Source organism: Dromaius novaehollandiae, chromosome 2 (assembly GCF_036370855.1).
Source record: "Dromaius novaehollandiae isolate bDroNov1 chromosome 2, bDroNov1.hap1, whole genome shotgun sequence".
NCBI classification, from domain to species: Eukaryota; Metazoa; Chordata; class Aves; order Casuariiformes; family Dromaiidae; genus Dromaius; species Dromaius novaehollandiae.
The window spans coordinates 27,030,612-27,052,704 of NC_088099.1; the positions used below are offsets into that span (position 1 = coordinate 27,030,612).

At 39.0% G+C, this 22,093-nt stretch overlaps 1 protein-coding gene across 2 annotated transcripts in view; it reads left to right on the forward strand.

Moving 5' to 3' along the window:
* Positions 1–10,145, forward strand: part of VPS50 (VPS50 subunit of EARP/GARPII complex) — a 104,587-nt gene extending 94,442 nt beyond the window's left edge. For both annotated transcript variants that reach the window (XM_026098664.2, XM_026098665.2), the window contains 3 exons: positions 2,390–2,511; positions 5,881–6,070; positions 9,397–10,145. In XM_026098664.2, coding sequence (XP_025954449.2) covers positions 2,390–2,511; positions 5,881–6,070; positions 9,397–9,516 — 432 coding nt within the window. In that variant the 3' untranslated portion in view covers positions 9,517–10,145. The remainder of the gene's footprint in view (positions 1–2,389; positions 2,512–5,880; positions 6,071–9,396) is intronic.
* The last annotated feature ends 11,948 nt before the right edge of the window (positions 10,146–22,093 follow it).

Genomic DNA, 22,093 nt, shown 5'->3' on the forward strand with positions numbered 1-22,093 from the left:
TACTTCACTCAAACTGTTAAACCAGCATGGTTAGAGCAATACAGTATCCTAACAAATAGTAAGCTATTAAAAGGAGGTCAGTTCAGAATTTTCTTTTATTCTTGCTACTACGAGAATACAGTAAACCTCAAGATATATATGTTGTTGAGAATTCCATGCTTGTTTTCAATGCCGATTTTTTTTGACTACTTGCATGAAAGTGACCACATGAGTTTAATGAGTTTCATGTCAAAGCCTTGAATGGCAAGGAAATGTCAGGAAAATGGAAGTAGCATTGAAGAAAATACAGTGGTCTGAGGTTTTTTTTAACAAAGGCCTTTTGCTGTTCTGCATAATTATATGGATTGCCTTTGAGGTGTATCGTAGGGCTTGTCAGACAAATCAGCGCTGCTAATGATCATGCTCTGCATAGGATCCCAGAGATGGGAGAACAACACAAGAAGTTGGTATATTTAGAAGTTGGCATTTTAAAGGGAAGCTTAAAATAGTTACGCACCCAACTTCTGCTGAATGCAAGTGAGAAGTGGTTATGCAATTGCAGTGTCTTATTGCACAGGGAACCAATTCTTGGGAGAATCCCTCTTATATAATTTCATATATGCCTAAGTGATGTATATCATTGTAGACTATAACAGTCTTTAGAAGGAAACTGTAGCAGTGGTAGAATTATACTACTGCTTACAGAGAAGCTGAAAATTTTAATCTAAAGGACTCTCTCTAAATCTAAAGAAATACATATCGCAGAAAAAGTTATGCATCTGTGTGTTTCATAACAGAATTGATTATGCTTTTGTACTTTATAGCTGTTCTCTGCTTTGAGAAAATAAATGGAAAGAAGGGAGAATCTGATAGAGGATATATTATTGCATCTTTGCAATTACCCTCCTTTACGCTGTCGTTTTTAAAAAGCAGTTTGTACTCATGACATTTGATCTCTGTGACAGAACTTTTTCTCTTCTGTGAATGTGCAACTGCTGATGAATTTGCTTCAGGACAGTAAGAGTGAATACAATTTAAAACCATTTTTGGCCTCTATTATACAACTAATAATATTTGCTATGTAGAAGTTTTAGATTTTTACTTAATAATTGGTGATTTGTTGAATGCCCTGGGACTCCAGGTATATCAGATGTAAGCAAAATGTTTAATGTAATAACCTATGGATTTTAGCCATATACACACATACACAAAATTCCATACTTAGTCCTAGTATGTATAGAAGTGGGTAAGTTGGGGAAAGGAGATTGTTCAAGAATTTCATCCGCACAAGAGTGAATTGTATGACAGTTACAGTGTGGCATTTTGGTATCCTGATTTCTCTTGCCAAATTCCTCTTTCAGAAAATTTGTGTTAAGCACTGATTATTTTGGTCAGATACCAGTTTAAATTGGCTACTGAAATTCCATTCTGAGTGGTTTTCTTTTTCACTTACACTTTTTATTTTTTTAAAAATTCAGTATTAACAGCCTTAGAATGAAAGCACTATATTGAACAAGTATGGTCTTAATCAGCTGCAATGCAAACTTATTTTGCTAGTTACATAGAGCAGCACATTATCAAGGTCTGCTTTGTTTTTCAGTTCATTTGATACTTTTTTTTATGATAGATGCATTATTCAAGGAAGCTGACAGGAGACTTCTATTTCACTTTGTATAAGTCACAAAATCATTGTAGCGATACAATGGCAATTACATGCAGTTATGACTAGGTTGTCACTTGTGGTAAAGGTTCAAATTCATCTAGTCTACTGATGTTTCAAGTGGAAACAGATGCCCTCCCTCAAACTGAATCGTTATCTAGCTTTGCAGCATCCTGCTAAACTGTTAAATTTGGTTTCTTTTCAGAGGGTGCTCTTAGCCCCTTTTAAAGCACCTGGGAACTGTCTGGAGAGAAATGTTGAAGAATGAAAAGTGGCTACAGTATTTCTGAGTTTCTCTTTGAAAGCTGATGGAGCAGGAACATAGAAGAATAAAGACAGCATCACTAGATATTCTTCAGTGGCTGTATATTGGCTTTCTAAAAGTTAAAGATGAGTTTAGGGAGTGAGGCAATGAAAACTATATTTGAAGGATTAAATACTTGGTTAATATTCAGAGGCATCAGTTTCATTGGGAATTACATCTCTGTGGAATAGATTAGTATTTTAAAGTAAAACTACGGAGGTAATACTGTGAATGATATACCAGAAAGTGCTTTGCTTGCTACTTTACACAGTAAGCTTGTCTCTGTAGCCTGTGCTTGTTAAGCTTCTCTGCTTTGCTCCTGTTTTTCAGTGCTCTCTTTCATGTGCATTTTCTGGTTTGTTCCCCCTCTCACCTTTTTTTTCCCTAGGGACATATACAGCATGATCCCTTTTATGCTGATGGAATAATCTTTTATATTTCATCAGGAATTTGAAGAATATAACAGAAGGTTGAGTGAGGTGTCTAAGAGAGTCCGTATTCCACTGCCAGTCTCAAATATTCTGTGGGAGCACTGCATACGCTTAGCCAACAGAACTCTCGTAGAAGGGTAAGTGGTTCATGAAGCCTCAATCTTGGGTAAATGTGTCTTTAATGACAACGTTAATTTCATGGAATTAAAGCTTCTAATTTTGCAATGTACTATATGCTGGTAAGCTCTTGAGCTTTCAGGGAGCCCAAATGATACCAACACTTAAGATAGCCATCAGAGGTTCGTTTCGCTGAGTATGGTACAGTGTGAACCTTAAAGTGAATAGTCTTGTACCTAGATGCTGCTGAAGACTGATGTTATCTTAGTATTTTATTGAAGCATTCAAAACAACATAGTTTTATTTCAAAGAAACTTCTATCTTTAAACTGTCATTTTCCAGCAGAGCAATGAAGACAGATGAAGTGTAATTGTTGACATCTCTATGGTCAGGCCTTTTGTCTTTGCCAGGAAGAAAGATGGAGTGGCCAGCTAACAGTTACATTAGAGTAGCCATGGAACAGGAGTTCTCCAGTCTGGTCAGGAACAGAGAGATGTTCTAGTTGGTTTGGTAAACAGGTACTTGAGCACCTTAGTCAGGAACTGCTACATCTAGCTCACTGCTCCCTCTTCATCAATGTTCCAGTCTTTTCAGAGTCAAGATTGTAGCCTGAAGCCTGCCTTTTAAAACTGCATATATTTTTCTGTTCTTATCCCTTTGCTACCTGTCCTGGCTCTCATTGCACCTTCTTTTGCATCATAGAATGTGTACTGTCTTCCACTCTTCCCACTCAGATTTCCATATTTCTTTCCTGGTTACCTTTATCCAATGCTCTTCCTACTCCTTATTTCACTTCTTTCTGTCCCTTTTTCTGCTGCCTGTTCAAGTCCAGGAACCCAGCAACATACTTCTTCCCCAACTGTTAGCTATCTGTTAGGGACCCCCAGCTTCTACTGCTTCTGTCAAGCCATCATTTTTAACCTCAGGCCCATTTCTCTTCCTGCCTACCTCTTGCAGTCTCCGAGATACTAGTTTTGTGTTTGGGGAGATCAGACCCAACCATGACCTCCTGCTAGCTTTTGAATTCCTTAGTATGACAGATGCCCTATACAAATATCCTGCCTTTTTGAAATCTTTTCCACTTTTCCGTCGTGCCCCAAATCAAATGAATTAGAACAAAAGCAATTGTTGGCCACGTGTCTGTTTCTGCTTTCCATCTCCCTTTCAACGTTTTTTCCCTCTTCTTTTGAATAGCAAGGCATCTGTTTTCTCGTTTGTGTCATGTCTCCTCCCCCTCCCCCCTCCCCCTCCCGAGGGACTAGCATAATTGGTGCAACTAACCTCCTGTACGTCAGCCCTTGTGTCTGTTTTGGGCTTCTTTCTCTTTCCCTTACCTAACAATCTTACTCATCTTTTGGGACTTCAGTGTTCACAAACCACTTAAATTCTTAGCTGTGAGGTTCCTCATTCATGTCGTCTTTTGCCCTGCAGTTTTGATTCACACTTAGCACTTAACATGTGGCTTTACCTTCACCTGAACATTTCACTGACTGCTAAGAATAGACTGGGAATAGCTTGCTGACATGATATGTCCTATACCCTTTCTCAAAGTATAAAGAGCACTCATCATCATCTCCTCCCAAATGTCTGCCTGTAATTTCTTGTTCTTGCACAGTTCATTTTTCTCACACACAGTGAAGTTTCCTTTAGCATGGGGGAAGGGAGGGAAGGGATTCTGAACACTTGACTTGATAGGAAATACCCGCCTATCTTTTCATCTCCAAATTCCATGAAGCCATGGTTAATTCCATGGATAGGCCATGAATAAGGAATTTCTCCTCCAGTCAGACAGTCAACTGAAATTGGTCTCATTAAGCTCTTCCCTGAGTGAATACTCATATTCAAGACAGCCATATCCTTCTTAATTTTTTTTTCTTCTCTTTTCTCCTTGTTCTGTTATCCCCTGTTTTCAATCTGGCTTCTTGAAGTGCTGCTTCAGTATGTCCTATTGAGGATTATCATCCAGCCTTCTGTAGAGCTCCAGAAGGCTCTTCCCTTGGTGGTCCTCTCTTTTTGCCTGTGTTATTTCTGTATTCTACAAGTTTTGCTTTCTACAAATCCAAATCAGCATCCATCTCACTGTGACTACCTTGCATAACTAACATTTCTGTCTGATCAGCATCCTAATGGATTTCTTGCTATCATATCCAGATCAATATGGTTAAAAGACAGTTTTGAAACCTCTGCTTAGCCTCTCTTAGTGCAGTAATATATCAACATATAGTTCTTCTGCCTCCTACTTTTCCTTCTTAGTGTAATCAGTGTTTCAGATTCCCTGATTCTTTGCACCTGTCTAAAAATTTTTTCTGCATACCAATTGTAAGGATGCAATTTCATAGTATTCTTAACCTGATCTTGCTGTGCACCCTGCATGTGTGCTGCATGTTCCTGCTGCGTCCTTTGCATCAGGCCTAATAATTGTGGGATAGTACAATAATTAGGATCAACTTCATAAACAAATGGAAGACTAATCTTGTTCTTGATTTGGTGCACGGGAAGAGTGGAAACGCTGGGACAGAATTGTCACTTCTGGCAGCAGCCAGTGGGTGGCCTGGATTAAATCTATCAAGACACTGTGGCCCAAACCGAAGCTTTTTATTCTCTGCCACAGCTGAGATTGGTACCGTATGAGTTATTGCAGTGTCTTTGCCTGTCGATCTTGACAAATGCAATCTCTTACCCATTTCAAAAGCTGCAAAGATTGTTTTCCTCATTTTTTGCCTATCACCCCACTGTAATCCTTCCTGGTATCTCCCTGCTCTAAGCTTAGCTTCTGCCTCCTCTCGTTTGAACTCAAACCTATCACCTACCTGTCTGTCAATCTACCCTCAGCTGGGGTAGATTAAAACATTATCCTTTGTCAGTGATTAGCCAGTGCTGCCAGCATTTATTCTCTGGTGGTTGTTTGTGTTTTTGAACAGATAGCTTTGTGTCTTTCTCTTGTGCTTCCACTGTTGTTTCAGCAAGCTCTTGGTGACCATTCCTAAAGCTGCCATGTTACCTTTCAGTTTTCTGTGATGATGATCGGTTCACTAATGCCACTGCCTAATGTACTGATCAGTACTGACTTTGTTTCCTTTAACCCACTTTAGTTTGTAAGTTCTTCAGTGTAAGGTTTTGTGTGTTTTTTTTTTTTTGTTGTTTTTTTTTTAAGTACCCCACTGGTTACGATGGGGTCATGTTCTATGAGTGGGTCTAAAAGGTGTTATACTGATGGAATTAATAACCTTGCAGCGGACACCCTATGAGGAGTTCTTGTCAGCTTTTAATTTAAAGTCATGACTATATTCCTCTTGAATGTTTGAAAGACTAAGTTAAACAACTTTGAAGAGTGAGATTCGTTATCATTTCCTTCTGTTTGTTACTTTCTAATTCATTCCTCTTTTCAGTTATGCCAATGTTAAGAAATGCAGCAATGAAGGACGTGCCTTGATGCAACTGGACTTTCAGCAATTCTTAATGAAACTAGAAAAGTTAACAGACATCAGGCCTATTCCAGATAAAGAATTTGTGGAGACCTACATTAAAGCATACTACCTAACAGAAAATGACATGGAACGCTGGATCAAAGAACATAGGGTAGGAGCTGAAGTTTCATTCTTTTACTCTCTATCTGGGAGATTCACCATCATGCTGATAACTCTATATGATCAGTGCTTACATGTGTTAAGAATTAATATATTCATATATATGTATAAATTCATATGATACAATAAAATCTGTATGGGGTGCAGTATGAATATATATGCTTGTGTATATTTGTGTGTTTGTTGTATTTATTATCAGTTGAAGCTAGTATGTATATGTACTGATTCAAGATCTGATAATGGGGAGGATGAGCAAGCCAAGTCAAATCTACCTCCTATATCAAAAAATGTAGAGAATTAAAGCTATGTGTCATCTGTGTGGCTGAGATGCAATGTAGTATGTCACTTTGTTTTCCCCTGTAAACTCATAATTTAATATAAATAAACAAGTTTCTCCATATAGTCTTCAAACCTAGGAACTTTTTGCTGTAAATCTTTAAACTACTTGTCCTGTTTATTAATTCACATATATAAATACAAGCAGAAATGGAAACCCCTTGCTTACCGGTAAAATACCATTTCAGGCCTTTAGCAGTAGCAGTATGATTAGGGCAATGGCAGACAAAAATGCAATTTGAGCCAGCTCAAGCCAAGGTTATGTGAATGAATTGATCTGTTACAATTCAAATGCTTCTGATCTTCAAATGAGAGCTAAATTTATCATTCTTTCATGTGTCTGCCGTAAGTCCACAGCCTTTTGTTTGTACGTAGCTGCAGACAGTGCAGTTGGCACCTGTTTGTGCTTTGAGCTTTACCTTTGTTTCTTTGTCTGCAACCTGATACTACCAGTGTGGTTTCTACCATATGCCCAGCTCTGTAACCTAACTGACAGATATCAGGGAAGTCTGAGCTTTTAGCAGGCTAATAGTTTCTCACTTTATTTAAATAAAGACCTAAAGGTTTAAAAATGGATCTGTAGTTAGCAGGTTTTTCAGGATTAAGAACAGGCTTCACAGGTGGTTTCTTAGGAAAAGTTGTCATCCTTTTGACTAAAAAGGAGAATTTAAATTTATTTACCATTACTAGGTTCAGGCCATATCCCTTTAGTCTGTGAAAGACAGAGTTTGTCTAAGGAAGATCCACCATAGATACAGCTTCTGGCTTTAGTGAAAATCGGCCATATGGAACTTGCTGTACAGGGAAATCCTGTGTGGGAATACTGCTCATCTACCCAATATTCTGCGAAGGGCCAGAGCCAAAGGCAACTCTTCCTTCCTTTCGTTAGGGCACAGCTGTCTGCTCAGCTACAATAAAGGAGGCCGATAAATCACAGGCACTGGAAAGCTGTGTACTGTAAACTCTGCTTCATAGCTGAGGCACAGACCCAAGCTTGCACCTAAATTAGCTCTGAGGGTAAAACAGTAAAGTGGGTGAGGAGATGCCTGCAGTGGCATATGCAGCTGTTAAGGAGAGTGAATTGATAACTTTCATTGTCAGGGAAATTATAGGCTGAAGATAAACTTGAGATCTGACAGATCATGCCCAGTCTGTACTGTGGGGAGTGTAATCGCATCTGGACAGTCCACTAAGAGCAGTGCATTAAAGACCAGGGCTTCAGTGGAAGGTGGACAGGCTTGGTGGTCTACTAAGGCTTCCTCATCTTTAATCCCGGTTTCAGTGAGAATCCAAGATTTCTTCAGAATGCCTCTGTCTGGTATTTTAAGACTTTGTTTTTGACCTTGAAGATATTTCTGTTGTCAGATACTTAACCATATACAATCTTCAGAGTTAGTTCAAGTAACTTAGCAACTTGCTCTTCAGACACCATCCCCATAAAAGCTGCTCTTGTACTCAGGTGAATTAACAAGCTGAGATCATCACTGAGTATGCGTAATCTGGTTTGAGCTGTGTGAGTGGATACAGTATTCTAGTCAAACACCATCAGTGCATCAGATGTGTTAGTGTAGACAAATGTGCTCTGGAGGATGAAGCTAGTACAATATGACTCGAATGAAGAAAGTTCCTATAAGATACTGAAAAATCTTTCTGTAATTCCACCATACAGCAAAGAAATTTGCCAATTGGGTCATTCTGGTTATTTGCTCTAGTTCATATACCAGGAGGCATTTAAAAATGTGTGAGTGGAATGAGCATAAGGAATACATATATAAATGAGTACACCAAATCCTGCTAAAACTAGAGCTGCAAAAACAAACTGAAGTAGTTGGGCTAAATTTCATATAATGAGCCTCCATCCTTCAGTGAAGTTGAAAATATTTGCATGCTATTTGTAATATGCCAAAGTGCACAACCTTATCAGGAAGTATGGTTTGAAGTTAGGCCATAAAGTATTACTTTGTTAGGAGTGGTTTGCTTAAACTAAGTTGTAAGGCGCAATGGATGAAAGAATCATTGCTTTTACTTCCTTCATCCAGTGATACTGATTCAGGATCAATATTGCTATCTGAGATAAGACTTTGTGTTTTGAAAGCATTTAGCATGCTTTCATGCCACTATAATCTTACAGTAATTATAAGACTTTGTAAGTAATAGTCATATGCTGTTAGAGCTGGCACATTGTTAAAATGACAAGTCTGTTAAAATGGAGCATTTTGAAGTCTGTATTTTGGGATTACTTTAAACATAGCTAGAAATGGATGGAAGAAATGCTTCCTTTGTACCATTTTCCTTGTTATACCTGGAGCCATGAAAGAGATTATAAGCTGTTGTTTGGTGACCTACATTAAAAGCTGTTGTTTAAACCTATTGGCGGAAGCAACGTTTTGGACAGTGTGAAGTATGTGGTAGTACTGGCAAATGTGGTGTTTTTACAGGTGTTAAGAGTTCTTCTGTTAGCATTTTTACTATTTTTTCTTCCTTTATCATGTAGTGAAATTAATGTTATTCAAAGATCCTGTAGACAGAAGTATTTAGAAGCTTATTGGAAATGAGAATTCAAAAAAAACCCCAAACTTTTGTCACGGTTTGTTTAGAAAAATGATTTTGTGTTGAACGCTTACCTCATTTGCATATATATTTCCCACCATACCTCCCAAAGAATGGAAAATACATTAAAAATGGTTTTAGATATGCCAGTATTCACAGAATTACTTTCTATGAACATAGTCCAACACTACTGAAGTTGTAAGCATTTTCCATTATAACCTGCCATGCAGCAAAATACTGTTTTGTCCCTGCCTGACTCAACTATGAAAATATACAGGCTTGGCTTAACTAGCATTTTAAATCTGTGTACTGACTACTTCTATCAGTTGAGAAGTCTACAGTGTGTATGCCTGTGTGTGTTTTTTAAATTTGTACTTTTGTCTGGTACTTTTATTCTGTTTGCCATAATATGATCTGCTTTTATTTGGCCAGGAATATTCCACTAAGCAGCTGACCAATCTGGTGAATGTTTGTCTGGGATCCCACATCAACAAAAAGGCAAGACAGAAGTTGCTAGCTGCTATTGATGACATAGACAGACCTAAAAGATAACTGGAGAAAGTTACTTTCCTTGTGACTTGAACCCTTTTCTGTTACTGTGAGCATGCAAACACATCTCTCATGGACTAATGACAACTTTCTCTTAAAAAATGTTGTGCATGACCTTTCTTACCAGCATTGGAGATGCTCTAAATTGGCATAACGTTCTAAAATATGACTTTTTAACCTGTAGAATTTTTTTCTGTTGTATTTCTTGTTTCTTTTGTTACTTGCCCTTAGTAAAGGGCTGCTCTTCATGTATCATTCGTGAGCTGTATATTTTGCAAAACTGTATACTGTAAGTAAATCAAAATCAGAGAAACACATTGGCTTAATATATAGTTGATGCCCTTTTTAATAAAAGGGCTATTTGAAAATGTGATTCTTTTTTTTTCCTTCCTGCTTTCATCCTTAGAATTTGTGCTTTATTATGGACCGATGTAAAGTGAAAGAAAATGTACAATATCTTTGAATGATGAATCTTGCATGTGGATTAAGAGTGCGCTTCAGCTAAATACTCTAATGTTAAAGCCTCTCATCTTCGTATGTATTTTAAAATGTATGTTTATTTCAGAATTAATTTAGTCAAATCAAAATAATTGACTTCAGATTATAAGAAGGTAATAAATACTGTACACTAATATGGCTTGATTTGTGAGATTTTATTTGCTTAATTCAACAACGTGAAGTGTCATTTACAATGAAAATGAGTACTGTTCTTTCGTATCACTTACTTTTTGACCCCCGGCCAGTCTTCCTTATTCCCAAGCAATAATGCCAGTGAATAGGAATGATGACTTTTGGCTGATATTTTGGACTGATACCAAGATAATCTTACTATTTTCTGCTCTGCTGTAGGCTTCGTGAATGAGCCTCAGTGAATCAAAATTGCTTGGCTGGGGACTTGTCTCCTAAAGACTGTTTTGTCAGAGCATCACTGGCTCCACTGAAGTTTCAGGTCTGACTTCAGCTGAGGAATCTGCCTTTCAAGTACCTTTTTACTTTCTTTACAGCTGGTTTGCAAAAGGTGCTTGGAGACTGCTCAGATACTGGGGTGGCAGAACCAGGCAAACTCAAAGCAGTCTGAACGAACTAAAGCAAAGACCTTAATATTTGTTAAGACTTTCTGAAATTCTCTCAAGATCTGTTCCATCTCTGTATATTTTTTCAGTCATGTAATGTTTCAGTTTTCTTATTACATAATAGAATTTTTGCAGTTCTCAAACATTTAGAAGGGAACATGCTAGCAATGAGCAAATAGGTAAAATAATTTACATAAGCTACAATGCATTAATATATACAACATGAAATTTTCAGCTTCATGTTTGTATTTATTGGTAAACCTTTAATTTGAATACAAGAGCATCAGCACTTACTGAAGGACGGCCGTACCCAGTGACAGAAAAATGCCTCATGGAATCATGATTATTGCTCTTTTCTATAGTTTAATTTCTTCTTCAGAAGTAAAGAGGAATGAGCATCAACGTTTGAGCTCAGTGAACGCCTATGTACAATTTTTGGAAGAGTGGCAAAATTTACATTTTAAATACTGCCTGGGTAGTGTTCAGTTTCCTTGCTCATCCATATCTGAAAGGAAATAAGAGATAAAACAAAATTTGAGTCCATTCTGTACTGACCATATTGTCATTCAGAGTTCCATTTAAAACTTGTTTAGCAGACTTCTAATGTGTATGGCAAGGCTGAATCACTTTTACCCTAGTTAAAAAGGTGATTCAAAAAAAGAAAAGTGTAGTTCATTTTGAAAGTGTGGACACTTGCGTCAGTGCATATGCCCTAAAGTCAGATCTTGAACAAGAACTCTTGGAAGAAATAGAAATGCGTCAGAGACAATCACTGTAAAATTTGTTTCAATTTCATTCTCATGGATTAAGTAACAAATTTAAATGTCTTTACCGTAGTCCTGGTGAATGAGTAAATGGTTAATCTGTCCTTAACTATTTAGGTTGCTCTAATTCAATTACTTACTTAAAGGTAGGAGTATAAGCATTGATTGGAATGTAGGGTCAAAGGAGATGAGCATTTGCATGAATTGTAGCCAGGAGAATTTTTTTTACAGTATATTTGTAATTTTACTTTTATATTTTTAAGTCATCCCCCAAATAAAAGAACATGTAAGATGCAGTGTTGAACCTCTGCAACAATTGTTTGAACTCCTTTCTTGTATGCCTCAGCAATTATTATTTTTGTCCAAAAGAACCTACCCTGCCCAGGATTGGTGGTGCCCACTAAGCTGTGTGTAGCTAAATGGCCTTTATATTACTTGGTTCTTACTGACCACTAAAAGCAAGTTTTGGCTGAATGTAAAATTAAGAGTTTTCTAAAGGTCTATTTGATAGCTTCCATCCTCTGGTATGAGAATTCTTCACACTGATTTGGCCATTTCTCTACCTCCTCATTCTTCTGTGGAGTAAGAGGCCTCTGTTTCACTGCTTTTACTAAAATATGAAGAGAATATGGCCTAAAACATTCCTTATATTTTAGATGAGTGTTCTGAAATACTCTAATAAGGGAAGATACCTCCTTCAGTCTCTGAGGAGGTTGACCAGCACTCATCTGTCAGTCCTTCTTTAGCCTAATAAAGAATTCGAAAATCCTATTCTCCAGAAAACAAGTACTCTGATATTCACTAAGTTCAGCTGGAGCAGAGATGGTTGAATTTTCAAGTCCTTGGTTAGGCAAAGCGTATACCTGCCCTGATGAGTATATAACTGACTTTCTTACAGTCAGCTTCTCTCAGTCACATCTCATGGTCTTGCTGTTCTACAAAGAAGCAGCTATTGGGACAAAATAGGATGAAATTTATTGATCAGTGATTGTGACTGTGATGTAAGGTTCAAGTCCTTGCTCCAGTGAATTTATTATTATTAATATTATTATTTATTATTATTTATTAGTTACTTAAAGTAGAAAGCCATTGGCAAGAAAGACCATCTTGGACCAGCACTAGTTCAGCTGATGCAATAGTGTGTAGAGCACCCACTTGATATCTGAAGTTAGTGTCTAATATGAGTATGGTGAACCATCCATGTTGTAGATAAGTAGCTAAGTTTCCAAGTAATTCACTGTTCTGGGGTCCCTTGTTTCTCCCATGTGGGCGAAAGTCTTCACATGTGAAGGAAACTGCTTGACTTTCTTCTGATCTGGAATGAGAAAACTAGTTCCTGACCAGAACTGCTTAGCAAAGCCTCATATTGGGGTATAGATTATAGCTGGAGATTCCCCCCATAAGAAGACTATTCCTTCTTTCTTCCCTGCCCCTTTATGGGAGAAAAGGGGAAGGGTGATCAGTGGCTGACTCAAAGCTATCTGTTTGCATCCACTTTTCATATTTGTGAATGACAAATGCATTGTGATGCTGAAGATGGGATTTATTTAATGCAAAATGGTGGGCATAGTTTATCCTCTTGACTCGATCTCCTGCCTTGGAACATAAAAAATAAAAGTATAAGGATTCTTTTCTCTTCCTGTGAAAGTGTTAAGTCTAAGGTCTTTACTTCCAAGAACTGGCTCATGGTTAATGTTTATGAAATTTCTGTATTGCAAGCTGGACTTTGGTAACTTGAACCTGGAATAAAACCAGGATGGAGGGAATTAATTGATAAATACTGCTGTCTCTTACCAAAATGTAATGTCTCTTGCCAGATGTCAGCAGGCACCTGTTACATTACGAATGATTCAAACAGAGATGGTGAAAAAATGCAGATTTATTGTGTGTGGGTGATAGTATCTATTATATTTATAACTACTGTTTGAAACAGCATAGCATAAAAACTAAACATTGCGTCAGACACTTTGATTATGGTGCAAGTATGGAAATAACGCCATTTGCAAACCACAATGTTTCCCTTCTTGCTGGCTATTTAAGGATATTTTGGAAGGTAGTGTTTTTGCAGTGCCAGAGCTGTTTCTCATCATAGTGGGAACTCAGTTTTTAAAGACCTCCTGCTCTTCTGTGAGATCCCTAAGTGCGATGAGGAGCAATGTCTCTGAACTATACCTAAGACTTTTGAGAATTTTTTTTTTAATAGAAATTAGATCAGTAGATGCCATATGATAAAGTACACATCTGAGAAGCTAATGAGAAGATGAGTAACCTCCTCTTTTTATTGTGTGGTGGATAACATGGCTAAATTTTAATTAGGCAGCATATTCTATCCGGTCCCTAAGGCTTATGTATATAAGCTAAACTAAAAATAGTTAGATGTGAGCTAAACTTGAATCTGTTTGATTGTCCTACAAAACAAAGTATCTACAGTAGCCCCTCAGCTGGACTTGCTTGGTCTGAAACTTTTGATCTGTATGCATGTGCGAATGCTACTAGAAAGAAAAACAACTTCTAGGGCAGAGATATAGACATTTATATACTATCTTTGTAGATTTTCTTGCATAGACTTCAATATTTTAGAATGTGAAACTGGCAAACATCTGCCTGAACTTGTATTGAGCTTTGAAAAACAAAATAGATGAGCAAGCTGAAGATCCAGGAGAAGAGATGCAGTTGATGTACCTCTTCTGCTGTTGAAGTACCTCTTCTCACTGAGCACAAAATTAATAAATGATAAGGTGTGCGAAATGACTTATGGTATTTCTAAAGATCTTTTTTATGGTAAATTCAAAGTTCATACTTGTATTTATCTCCTGTCCTTAATTTATGTATATTTCTATTCATAAATACAACTATTCATAAATAAAGAAGTCAACACATGCATTGTATTTCAGTGAAGAATAAAATAGAAATCTCACCTCAGTCTTAAAATATAATGGATCCTTGTATAAGAACAACATTGAGAGAGGATTATCCTGCAGGCTGATCTCTTGAATACTGCAGGGTTTAACATAGAATATGCACTGTAAAAGCTGCTCCATTTGAAACTCATGCATGTATTATAGTGTAAATATACATACAGATGCACAGAGCACTGTACGATGTAATTTGACACTGGACATGAGGGCCATGGAAAAATACTGTAGCATTTAACAGTAAGCAGCTAATTACTGGTTTCTTTGGGACCACTTAAGTTATTAACTGATATTTAAACCAGCATTGTTACTCCAGAGGTGTTTCATTGTGTGAGCAGCTGATGTCCAGTGATGACAGGATCATAATCAAGGTCTGAATTAAGAGCTTGGTTTACATATTAATATTTGAGTTGTTATACTGCTCCCACTGCTGCTGGATGTGTATGCCTCTTGCGTGTGTGCTGTGTGTCAAGTTTGTTGTGTAAGCCAGTCGAACAGGAGCTCCAACCTGCTGAAAATATTGCTAGTATCTGTTGATGGAGTATAGTACAGTTCATGCTCTTAAGTGGAGCTCACGAATAGCTGCACTTGCTGGCCTACCTGTTTGGGGAAATACCCACTACAAACACATAAAACTTGGGGGTCAGAGGGCAGGCAGAATCAGACTGAACAGGGGTACAGCATATCAATATGATTAATACGCAGCTCACTCTAGAACAGATTGCTGATCTCTTCAAATGTCAAACCTCAATAAATGTTAGAATTGTCATTGTTGGATAAAGTATTAGCACAGTACTAAGCACCTGTCAGTTTTCGTGATCATTTTTTTTTTTAAGTGTAGGAAAATGTCATTGATGTAAATGAGTTTGACCAGGAACTGCTTCCTGGCCCTGAGCTGCCAACAGTTGTCTCCTCTAGAGCTGTTTGAATATTTAAGCAGCCCCAATGATCCAACCAGCTGAATGTTTGGAGGTGTTTTATAATGTGTTGCATTTCAAACTGCACAGAATTGTTGCTGTGGATAGTAATGCCTCATGGCTATAATGCTGCAAACTCTCCGTTCCCTGCCTCACACACCACAACCCTGAGCTGTCCTGGTGTCTCTGTGTTATTTGACAAGGGTTTTGTTTCCAAGTATTCACAGAGCCTTTATTCTGGCAATAGGAGAGCTGTTAAATTTTAGTGAGATATTTACCGCTGCTGTCTTTATATTGCTCAGAATTTCTGCAATAGAGACTGTGCTTTGGGGGGTGCATATCTATTTTTCTCAGTATGCACTAGAACTTTTGCTATTAACTGCTGCCCTGACTCTAGGGAAAACCAGCTCGCTGTGGATTGTACATTTAGTAATACTCAGAGAAACTGCATATTGTGGTGGCCAGATCACAGACCGGTCTTGGGCCTTGGTTTAGATTCTGCTCTGTGTCAGTGTGTGATGTAGGGAAGTGTGTTTTATCTTCCTATACTTCTGTTCCCCTAGCTATAAAGGGAATTTACCACGTAAACCAAAGTTATTTACCGTGTTTTATAAAGTGCTAGAAGCCAGTGGTTATGTAGGCATGCTGTACTTTCTAATGGGGGTCAGTGACCCTACCCCAGGGAAGGAAGAAACATGAAATCTTTGTGGAGAAGAAAACGTGTAAGGAAACTGCCTACCTTTTCTCTTAGACTATTTAGGTACTGTTTCCTTTACGTTAAGAAAGAAGGCAGTAATCTCTTGTACGTTTTCTCTTTTGACATTGCACTACAAACTGCACCAGGCAGTGTGGTTGGCTGTCTGGTGAGGGATCCGGTTATGCACCAGGAAGTGTTGCTTGAGGTACGGGTAGCAATCTTCTAAGATGAACCTGTGCATTAGCTATGCATTGCCTATGCAGCAGTCTGCTACCGCCAGAAATAGTAACAAGGCAGCCAGGAGAGATTAGACAAGCAAGATCATGGATAAAATTCAAGTGAGATTTATCTTTTTTTAATGAGAATACCTAAGGTTATTAAAAATACATGCACACATGCTTCTTGATGGCTGTCACTGCAGCTAAAAACTCCTGTCTTCCCTGTGAGTCATGGGTGTAGTTAGATACTAAGGTGATAGGCACCCTCCAAGCATCACATGGATGCAGACAGATGGTTTATTGGGTTGACAGTGTGGCACAGCCTTTCAAGGAAACACAAGCTGCAAGGAGGCAAGACACAAGATCTCTATTGTGATGCTAAACATGATTTCTCGGTAGAGGAAAATGAATTTTGAGGAGCAAATCAAGATATTGTTCAGTTTAGGGTTCAAGCCCTTTTCCTGTTCTCCTACATCAGAGCACTTAATTTTTATCATGCTTGGTGCTGGGCAGCGTCATTGGCAGATTACTGCCGTTTAGTGTATTAGGGTTGCTGACACATAGGCGCTTGCGAGGCCAGCTGACCGGCCACTGTTCATAGAGCATGGGCTGCCCTTCGCCCTGGGAGAGGTGTGTGTTTCCAGGTGGCAGAGTCTGGGACCAGAGCTCTCCCCAGACTCATCACACCAGTTTCTCTCCCATTCCCATACCTGGAGCCCATGTTTTCCTCCCTATGCATCAGAAACTGGGATAGACACAGGAACCCTTTCTGGGGAGGCCACCTTGGGGGAAGGTGTATCTGGAGTAGTCCATGGCAGCGTTGCTCTGTCAAACTGTTCCTGGGAAAGGGGCCAAAGCCGCCAGGGAGGCACCAGGCTCCACGCACAAAATCTCAGGTCGTGGTCATAGATGATCTGCTGCCTTTATGCACCAAACATTTGTTCTTCCACGGCAGAACCTCTTACCCACTGGGAGAAACCAAAGGAAACTCCTGGGATCTCCTAGATTTTCTTTTCACAGAATCACAGAATGGTTGAGGTTGGAAGGGACCTCTGGAGATCATCTAGGCCAAACCCCCTGCTGAAACAGGGTCAGCTAGAGCATGTTCCACAGGATCACGTCCAGGCGCGTTTTGAATACCTCCAGAGAAGGAAACTCCACAAACTCTCTGGGCAACTTGTACTAGTGCTCTGCCACCCTCACAGTAAAGATTTTTTTTCTCATATTCAGATGGAACTGCCTGTGTTTCAGTCTGTGCCCGTTGCCTCTTGTCCTGTCACTGGGCACCACTGAAAATAGTCTGGCCCCATCCTCTTGACACCCTCCCTTAAGGTATTTGTATACATTGATAAGATCCCCTCTCAGTCTTCTCTTCTCCAGGCTAAACAGGCCCAGCTCTCTCAGCCTTTCCTCATATGAGAGATGCTCCAGTCCCCTAATCATCTTCATAGCCCTATGCTGGACTCGCTGCAGTAGTGCCATGTCTCTCTTGTACTGGGGAGCCCAGAATTGGACACAATACTCCAAATGTGGCCTCACCAGGACCTTTTCCTTAAAGCACAAGTTATCTTTCTTCAGGCACTGAGTTATGATCTAAATACACAAAGGAGGTAGGCTCAGGAGGGGCAACAGCAATATACGCAAGACTTAAGATCTCACTTGCTCACAGAAAACCTAGAAAACGAAACTCTTGAGTACTTACTTTCTTTAGGAATAACACTTTTTTTGCAAAGCCCACATCTGAGGCTGTTCCTAATAAGAAAATTCAGGTGAAGAGATCAGGGATCTTAACTTGTTTGTTAGATTTCTGTCCGATGTCTATCCACTCTTTTTCAAGTCTACCAAGTTGGTGTTTTACCTGCTAGATAAGAATGCAGGAATTATCCTATGGGATTAGGCCAGTGATATATCTAGTCTGTTGTCATTGCAAGCAGTGGCTACTGTATTAGGAAAATTCATGGAACATTAATGAGAAATTATGGTATTATATCTCTAGAGATGAGTTTTTTGCAGGCACTAAATTATCTGATTAGTTTCAGTTGCCTGAGCAGGTATTCAGACTCTAAACTGGTAGGTTCCATTTAAGATTCTTGATGATTAGTTCCCATATACTGGTGGGTTTCTCATTTCATGTCTTCAGGCTAGGACTAATTTCTATATTTCTGTTTTCTGCATTTGAAAGAAGTGAATGGTATGAATAATTAAAATCCATTTCCCAAGCTCTAATCAATAGCTGGTATGGCTGGGAATTGAATTGAATGATGCACGTGTGGGAAGTTATGAAGCCTACTCTTTGTAGGAATGACAAAAAAAATCTTTGAGTTAAGTAAAATTTTCTGGAGGTCAGTATGTGCCTGGGTCACAGCCTGAAAAGCACTAGTAAATCCTCTTTAGGGATATCTGGTACTTTGTAATGAATCTTTCCGCTTTCACTATTTCATCAGGTTATTGAAGGATTTTCAGGCTGAACTCTTTACGCTGTACCCTTGCATGGATTCCTGAAAATGGGGCTAGTGTCCATATTCATTATATTTACATACATTCATTTTTTAGGAAACGTAAATTTAAAAAATTGCAGAAGATTGTCAGCTTCTTTAAATATTTTATTAATATGTCTATCTTACTTTATTTTACAATGTGGAGTTGAAGGAGTGGTATAGAGACTAAAGCATTAGTATCCAGAGTTGCTTTTACATGACTCTATCTGTTGGCAGGTTCATTTTTTGCATTTTCTTTCTTTTGTACTCTATGGCACTGCGTAAGAGAAAAAGAACATCTTAATGGCCAGCTTGTGATGGGCATCCTGTTCATCGTCATTAGTTCTAATTTATGTGTATTGCAATAACACCTGGGTGTTCCAGTCATGGTCCATAACACTACCATGCTGGGCTCTCGGTAAATATGGAATAAATGGATTATCTTGCCTAGAGAGGCTCTCCAATCTAAGAATAATGAGAGATAAAATAGGTGGATGGAGACAGACAGAACGAAGGCTGCAAAGGATATTTGTATCCCCTGCTTTTAGCCATTGAGTTGTTTGGCTAATCTTCTTAGACTTCTTTATAACCATCAGACTGAGAGAGCAAGGCCTCATTCCCTTCCCTCCACTCCCTTTCAGGAGGATTCAGGGAGATCCCGTTTCAGGAGCCTGACTTAGGTGTGCTGAATTGCCCTGTGGAGAAGTCTCTCTCCCCATTTACTACATTAGTCTAAAGAGATGAATTTAAGAGCCTGTATTGTATAGTGTGAACACCTTCTGCTGAGAAAATCAGATTTAGCACCAATGTCAACAAGGATGAAAGTAGCAATCTGGAACTGAAAGCACCATTCAGTGCAATAAATAGAGTGATAATGAGCCATGCCACCATGGTATCTCTTCAGCCCTCTGCATCGCACCACCCTTGTTTAAAGATTAAAATACCCTGCTGACATGAGAGGGAAGGAGGGAACGGTGTCAAGGTAAACCCCTTCTGACAAGGGCAAAGGGAGGCCAGCCTGGGCTCAGGCAGATGGGAAGAGAGGGTGCTGGGCACACCATTCCTAGGGGCACAGCGATGGGAAGGTGCCTCTGCTGTGTGACGGGAGGTACAATCCTTCCAGCTTTCATTTAAGATATTGCTGTGGTTGTGGGATTAGTTTGTCATTTCCTGACTCCCTTTGCGCTTGTGAGAGAAGAGCCCAAGCTGCAGTTATCTCAGTGGCTTTGCAAGAAAAGGCTGTAGCCGGTGCTGCTGAGCCCTCCCAGGGCTGGCAGGAGATGGTGGGGTAAGGCCACACAATGAGTAGGACCCTGGCACACATTCACGGGTGAGTTTCTTTTAAAAGCAGGCTGGGCAGAAAGGACTCGGGGCATGTGAACAGAGAACGCTTGCCTGAAAATGGAAAAGCATCTTTGTTTTACTTCCCTTCCTTTATCATTTAAGAAGGGGCAGCCACCATGCAGGATTGGCCATAGAGGGCACCATGTACTACACAGGTGTTTTCTCTCAAAGTTACAAACTTGTCTGCTAAAATGTTCTAAAAGGAACATCCTTCTTAATGAAATCACAAACCACCCTGTGCTGTGTGGCTTTTTATATTAGCAGCATTTAAATAGGCCATTATTCTAAAATGCCATGTTCTCTTTGTTAGTGACAGATGAGAGGATGCAAATATAATCAGAGGTGCAAATTAATGCAATTTGTTTCATCTAAACTTGACTTAAATGAAATGCTCTGGGGAATTGCCAGGGACTAAGTATTTAGCACGCACTGGCACTTGGCTTGTAACTACAAAAGCATTTTCATGTTACCTTCGGAGCAAGGCTGACTGAGGGTATCAGTTTGGTCCAGGATGGCAGCGTTGCTGGGCCATCAGCCAAAATAGGATCATGAGTTTTCAGGGACAATATTTCCAATACATACCTGGGCTGGAGAGGGGCAAAGGACTGGGGAACAAGTGGGAAAAAAAGACCACAACAAAATGGAAAACTTCTGATATTGCCTTAATAATTTTGTTGTAAGGAGGCCCAGGGCTAGCACACGGTGGGATGAGAGAAAGGGAGAATAATTCGCATGTTTGATAGGATCTCACCCAAAAATCTACCCCAATGTAAGAAGAGGAGGAGGCCTACTAAGCAAAATGGCCTCTCTCTTACATGCCATAGAGAGGGAATTATAATTCCTCTAGTTTCTCTCTTCTACTCTGGTAAATCAGCCTAGTACTTCCTTTTCACTATTCATCTTGCATCATTATTTCTCACTCAAACTTATATAAAGGGAAATGAAGAATACTTTGAGTAGTTTCTTCTGGAAGACTCAGAAAGCATTTTGTTTTTTTTAAGCAGTCAAGATTTTCAGTGTGAATTATATACCCATCTGGGTATGAGTTAAAAATCACTTGCAGAATGGGTGTATGTGTATCGCCTATTCTTTAGAATGTCTATTTTTCTGAAAATGATACTGGTCCAAATAATTAGGTGTAACGGGAAAGAAATATACTGATGCTGCAAAGTGCTAGAAAAAAGCTGCATTTTCCTTTTGCTAGAAGAAGACTGTAGATTTCATTACTCCCATTGCAGTCTGTAAGAGCAAGGCAACCTCAAAAGGAAAGGGATTACCTTGACAAATCGCCTTTATTTTGTTTCCTACAATAACTCATGGACAAAAAAGACAGATTCATTTTTCAATGTGTTGTGCCAGATAATGCTCTTCTCTGACTCAGCCACTCTCCCCAACCTTTAACTTGGCTGAAACTACAATTTGACTGTACATGTATACAATCCACAGTCTTTGCAAAGGGACACAGTGCTGTTCCTCAAAGCTTATTACAGCACCATGGTATATATTTTCACTATGAAACATAAACAGCACAAAAAGTTCTGCTTGTATAAAAAAAGAATTATCGAGTAGGATTAGACAGGTGCTATTGCCCTTGCAAAGAGCAGCGAGGGGACCATTGCTGGAATTTTGTACCTGGTGCAAATGTCTCCTCACGATTCAATCTCTTGACTTTAACCAAAGGAGGCTAAGAGGAAACCTGAGCCAGGTCTAGTAGGACTGGAAATGGAGAGTTTTCTAACGTTGGGGCATTTAACACAATACAGAAATATGCAATGCTGTCTGGAAGCTAAAGCCAGTCAGTTTGCTTGTAAGAAAAGTTCACACTGAAACAGTTAGGATGACCAACAAGAGGAAGACAGACCAAAGGAAGCAGTAAGAGTCTCTGTTTCCTGAAATCTTGCAAATGAGCTCATCAGGTTTCCTTAAAGAGTTTTTTTTCTTTTTTTAATTTAACTAACTGTTAAAAAACTCAAGAGTGGAAGCGTATGGATAAGACGATGTGGCCTCTGTGATGCAGGAGACCAGACTAAATCATCATAATGACTCATAATCCTAATGACTCCATGAAATATTCTCACTGATAAGAAAAATCTTTACTCTTGAGAGAGAGATGATTAGGATTAAGGGGAATAAATGAGGAAGGGGTTTTGTAAGTACTGATATTATTGGCAATCT